Source organism: Hevea brasiliensis, chromosome 10 (genome assembly GCF_030052815.1).
Source record: "Hevea brasiliensis isolate MT/VB/25A 57/8 chromosome 10, ASM3005281v1, whole genome shotgun sequence".
NCBI lineage: Eukaryota > Viridiplantae > Streptophyta > Magnoliopsida > Malpighiales > Euphorbiaceae > Hevea > Hevea brasiliensis.
This window is the reverse complement of record NC_079502.1, coordinates 100,307,047-100,313,392: the sequence shown is the minus strand read 5'-3', so window position 1 is coordinate 100,313,392 and position 6,346 is coordinate 100,307,047. Positions and strand designations below refer to the sequence as shown.

General features: G+C 33.4%; 1 protein-coding gene across 1 annotated transcript; it reads right to left on the bottom strand.

Moving 5' to 3' along the window:
* Window positions 1-1,584: 1,584 nt before the first annotated feature.
* On the bottom strand, window positions 1,585-2,721 carry LOC131169449 (uncharacterized). Its single transcript, XM_058128677.1, has 4 exons — window positions 2,651-2,721; window positions 2,275-2,590; window positions 1,978-2,118; window positions 1,585-1,884 (listed from the first exon to the last, which is right to left on the bottom strand). The coding sequence occupies exons 1-4, from the start codon at window positions 2,719-2,721 to the stop codon at window positions 1,585-1,587; spliced, it is 828 nt and encodes a 275-aa protein (XP_057984660.1).
* Between the last annotated feature and the right edge of the window lie 3,625 nt (window positions 2,722-6,346).

Sequence of the window (6,346 nt, the reverse complement as noted above, 5' to 3'; positions counted from 1 at the left end):
AATGTAGCTTAAAGAAAATATGTGCAAAAGTATCCCAATTATATCAAATTAAATAGAAGTGAGTGAGGTGAAAAAGGGAAAAGTGAATTGGAAAATTTTAGAGTTTAGGTTTTTAGGTGAACATGTGCGCTGATTGAGTAACATGAGGCATGTTGAAGTAAAGGTAAATTGGCATGCCATGTGCTCAATGCTGATCAACTGACACTGGGTACCAACATGGGGTATGTCATGCTCCCGGAAAATTTCGGTGGGTTTCAAAAATTTTGCAATTTTAAGCAATTCAAATAGCTCACATGATAACATAACCCTTAGTATGAGGCATGTCATACTCATTGTTATTAGACCTGATATAAAACTCAAGATTTCACTCTAAAAATCCAAAATTCTAAAAGTACTCTATCAAAGAACAACCAAATCAGTATGAATTATTGACCAAAACACTTCAAAATAGATTTCAACCATAGTTCACACCTCAAAACACAAAAGTTTAAGTCAATATCATATATTGTTAACCCATATGCTCATACCATCAAAGCATATTCAATATATCCAATAAAAGTCAAGAAAGTACTGTTCACATGATATATAGCAAACTCAATCTTTAATGCATGCTTGACACTCAAAATAACAAAAATCAATACCTTAATACTTTATATTAAATTTCCACCAAATTAACACTTCAAAACACATATATCAACTAAACTTCCTCATTTCATCAAAGTATATTCAACCTAATAGCAATTTGGCATTAAAGAAAAAATATTATTCACAATGAGATAAAAGTGCAGAATACTTTCCCAAATAGCAATTACCCTTCCTTTTTGCAACATATTACTAACTCCAAATTATAGCAATCATCCCTTCAAGATTAACAAGTTTAAAATAAGCTAAATTGGCCAAACTAACACATAAACATAGCTAGAACACTGAAATAAGCCAAAATTAAATACAAACATGTTAAGCATCATTGCACAATCCTAGAGTAAAATTTAATCCTTATCATCAATTTCTCTCAACTAAATTTTCTGATTTCATTCTAGCTCAAGCAATACATCATCATGAAAAAAAAAAATTACTATTTACCAACAAATTAAAAGAAACATAGAAAACTTCCCCTAAATCAGCAACATAGTTTTCTTTGCAGCATTTTTCAAAACATCCAATTTTTGCATTTCGCCTACAAACCAAAAATTAGAAAAATATCAAAATTTGAGTTATAAGGGATGACATAAGAAAAAGAAAATTAACAAACTACTAAAAATTAACTTGGGTTGCCGCCCAAGAAGCGCTAATTTAAGGTCATTAACTTGATCCCTTTTCAGTTCATGGTGGTTGGAATTGGAAAGTATTGCCTCCCTTCTCAATAGGTGATGCAATAAATTTGTACTTCAACTTTTTCCTATTTACTATGAAAGCACCTGTTGCTTTGTTTAGAATCCCAACCACACCTTGCAAATTACTCTTACAAACTTGAGATGAACCTTCTGCTTTGAGTTGTTTAGATGGAGCCTTAAGTTTTACTCTTGGAGTTTCATTCTTATCAAAAGGAAGTGGCAAAGGAGACTTTTTCTTTCGCATTGTATGCTAATTATACTGAGAATGAAGAGTAATTTGACTTCCCTCCAACTTAATATTTTCCATTCCAGTATCATTTTTTATAACATTCACTCTATAGCAAGAATTTACCATAGTTGATTCCTTGGAATCTTGGAATAAACTGAATTCTATTTCCTCTTCTCCAACTTTCAACTTCAATTTCCCATTCTTCACATCTATATTAGCTCCTGCAGTAGCTAAAAATGGTATTCCAAGTATGATGGGTGTTCTTACATCCTCCTCCATCTCTAGAACCACAAAATCCACAGGAATAAAAAATTTTCTAACCTTCAATGGCACATTCTCTAAAATTCCCACTGGATATTTGATAGATCTATCAGCCAATTACAAAGAAATGGTGGTGGGCTTCAAATCTCCTACCTTCAACTTTTCACATATAGATAGTGGCATTAAAGTTACACTAGCTCCAAGATCACACAATGCTTTATTAATACTAGTATCCCCAATATGACAACGAATAGAGAAACTTCCTGGATCCTTCAATTTCGGTGGGAGCTTATTCTGCAAGAGAGCACTACACTCCTCTATTAATGCCACAGTTTCATAATTTTCTAGTCTCTTCTTATTTGACAAAATTTCTTTCAGGAACTTAGCATATGAAGGCATTTGAGAAATTGCATCTGCAAATGGAATGTTGATGTATAATTTCTTCAAAACTTCTAAAAATTTCTCGAACTGCTTATTTAGCTTTGCTTTCTGAAACCTCTGAGGATATGACAATGGTGGCTTGTATGGTGGTGGAGACATATACTTTTCCTCTTTTTCTTTTTCAACTTCCTTCTTCTTGTTTGCTTCCTCATTAACTTCATCATGATTTGAAGTGGATTCATTCTTGTCTTCATCTTCTTTCTTCTTTTCCTCTTCTACCTCATCTCTCTTTTCATCTCCCACAATCTTCCCACTCCTTAGGATCACTGCCTTGCAATGTTCTCTAGGATTCTCTGGTTGACTTGGAAGTTTTCCTTGTGCTTTGCTAGAAGAATTTGCTTGTTGAGCTATTTAGTTTTCCAACATCCTGTTATGAGTGGCAAGCTAGTCTATCCTTGAAGTTAATTGTTGAATCATTTCTCCTTGTTTTTGTTGAGCAGCTAAGAAATTCTCCATCATAGACTTCAAAATTGAATCTTGGTCTGAAGACTGATGTAACACCCTAGGCAAATCCCACATCGACAAAACACGGGAGAGATGCTGGGTTTATAAGTTCGTGGTTCGTAACCCCTAGTGACTCATTTTAAAACCGTGAGGGCTTCGGCCCAGAGCGGACAATATCACTAGTGGGCCGGGCCATTACATTTGTGGTATCAGAGCCGCTCTGCGTGCAACCTTGAGCGATGGTGGGGCAAACCTCAGCGAGGACGCTGAGTCCCATAAGGGGGGTGGATTGTAACACCCTAGGCAAATCCCACATCGACAAAACACGGGAGAGATGCTGGGTTTATAAGTTGGTGGTTCGTAACCCCTAGTGACGCGTTTTAAAACCGTGAGGGCTTCAGCCCAGAGCGGACAATATCACTAGTGGGCCGGGCCATTACATTTTAATAATGGCCCACTAGTGGCCCGGCCTGTTTCTGATGCTAATCCTGATATTATGGTTGCTTTAAAAGCTTTAGAAGCTAAGGTTGATACTCTTGGTCAGAAGCAAGCCAAGCTTGAGAAAAAGATTAAAAAGAAGTTTTCTGCATTCAGGAAAAAGCAGAAAATCCATGACAAAGAAATGATTGACATTTACAACAAGCTGGCAACCTCTTTTAACCAGCTGTACAACTGGGGCCAAGACATTTTTAAAGAGATGAATGCTATGGTAGAAAACCTGGATACTGCTTCTGAGAAATCCACTGAGCAAGTACCTGCAGCAGCAAATGAGCCCATGCCATCCACCAATGAAGAAGACCAACCAGCTGTCTAGTTTTAGAATTTTGTTTTTGTTAATTTCAGTTAGTTTCTGAAACTTTAGTTTTTAATTGCGCAAATTGGTCAGTTTGCTTTATTCTTCAACTGTTAATTTCCTGGTTATTGGAACATTTATATGTTTTATCTATTTGTAAATGATTTAATTTTTGTTTCTTTTAATTCTGTTTGTTTCATGAATCTTACGTTGGCTTGTTCATTGTTGCTAGCTGCATTGTTTTCTTTTGCTGTGATACTTGCACTATCCTTGTTATATAGATTTCTATTGAATTGATCATTTTCTTTAATTTCAGTTTCTATTAACTATTGTAATAGCATTACTGATATTGCTTTTTAATAGTCATATAACTGAATTATTGACAATACAGCAGCCGCTATTCTCTTAGCCTTGATAATTCTGCCTCTAAGGTAACTTCTCGACATTCATCTGTCACATGTTGACACTGCTTCCCTGTGCCATGCCTCATGCTAAGGGCCATGCTCTCCTATGATCTATTTGCATTGCTTCAAATTTTCAAAATTTTTTAAAACCCACCGAAACTTTCTTGGAGCATGACATGCCCCATTTTGATACCCCATATCAGTTCCTCAGCAGTTGGCACAGGGCATGCTAATTTACCTTTACTTCAACATGCCTTATGCATTTTGATTAACATGCCTCATACTCCCAATACTTATAATTCACATGCCTCATGTACATATTCTGATCATTCACCACTAGGCATGTACGTTCTACATGGTAACTCTGTTCCACTCTTTCTTAGTTTATATCTCTCCAAGTTATCATTTATTGATTTCATTGATATTTCTGCCACTTCGATTAAGCCAATGAGGACATTGTCTAATTTGAGTTTGGGGCAGGGCAAAATTTTTGCAAAATTTTTAATCCTTTTCATTTACATTACTTAAATTGCATTTTATTGCATTTCATTTAAACTTAGTTACTTAGTTCACATACACCATACACCTACACCATGTAAATATATACACTTGTATATAGATATCATGTAGATTACGTATAGTTTTTATTTCAATTTTTTTTATTTTATTTAATTTTTGCATTCATTTTAGGAATCATGCATACATAAAAAAAATATAAATAAATAAATTTTTACCTAATTCTTAGAAGATTGAGAATCATTTTGAAAAGCAATTGAGCTTACCTCTTTTTTATGGGTTTGATAGATTGAAAGCTCCGGATTGGTATGAGGTTATGAGATTCTTATCTAGGTTTATATCTTCTTAGCTAAGGGCCACCCAATTAATTATATTGAGTTTTGAGTGCTCAGAGAAAACTCTAGAATAAGAAATAACTAATTGTGTCTCACCAATCCTAGAACAAGCATTCTAGACCTTTCGAGGTGAAATTTTAGTATTCACTTGAAAATAGAAATGATTAAGGCGTTCTTCAAATTTTAAACTCACATTTTTAACCTTAACCAACCTCACTTTAAATTTTCCCTTTGAAATCAATTTGAGCCTTCATTTATACCCCTTATTTTTTTGGTACCCATAATCTACCTAGCCATAAACCTAAACACTTACCTACCCTTTATGAGAATAATTTGTTTAAGTGATAGATACAAAAAAAAAAAAAAAAAAAAAAAAAAGAGGAGAAAAAGTATAATAATTAAATGGGAGAAGTACTAATGTAAAATTGGCTAGCAATCATATCATGTTGCGAAAAAAAAAAATTATTTGCTATCCAAGTATATAAAGAAATAAGTTTGGGGGTGGATTAAAAAGGGACAATTGCAATGCAAAATTCAATGTTATTTGTGTAGTCCCTTAAAGAGTTGCAAAAAAAAAAAAACAAAATTGTATGCTAGCATTGGTGATTTATTTTAAAGTTCTTCTTCCCATTTGATTCTTAAAAAAAAAAATAAAAAATAAATAAAAAATAAAAAAAATAAAAAAATAAAAAAAATAAAAGAAAAGTGTATCTTGATCTTTTTAACAATTTAATTATTCTTATATTTTGCTTCCCTTTTGCCTTTTCTTTGTTAGTCACATTATTACCTCTTAGCCCTATTACAACCATTAAAAGTCCTTTTGATCTCTTAATTGTGTTTTGTTACATTAGTGGAGATTAGATTAGTTGGTTTACCTATGGGATTGGCACATTATTCATCCATTTAAACTATTTCCATCATCATATGAGACGCTTTAGTTTATGGATTGTTTTAGAACCTGTTCTAGCATGATTTCTCTATGTAATTGATTGGTTTGGGTTTGATGGAATGGATAATTGACCCAAGGCTAAGCAATGATAACTTTGGTGAGAATTGAATTCCTTATATCTTGAAGGTGAGTATATGGTTTGTTAGTGGCTAGAGGTAAGTTTGAAAGCTTGAATGAGTGATTTTCATGAATTTAAGAAAAGGTACCCCAATTGCATATAATTATTTTTAATTTGCTTGAGGATAAGCAAATATTTGAGTTTGGGGGAATTTGATAAACTCATTTTATATAAGTATTTTAGGATAGTTTTGCATCCATTTTACCTTTTTAGTTTAGTAATTTTATGGTTTTAATGTTTATTTTAGTTAATTTGTTAATTTTAGTTTCATTATATTTGATTTTCAGAATTTTAATGTTTTTGATAGTTTTTAATAAGGTTTAAAGGCAAAAAAGTCCATATAGAAGAAATTCAAAGTGATTTGGAAGCCCAAAGTGGTGTGAAAAATGAATAAAATTCGCCTAAAGAAGAAGACTAGCCGAGGCTTTCAAGGGCCTCAACATGCCCCGTGTTGAAGGTCGTGTGAAGATAAGAGTTAGCCAACAGGAATCCACATGAGGCATGTAAATTCACCTTTGAGTC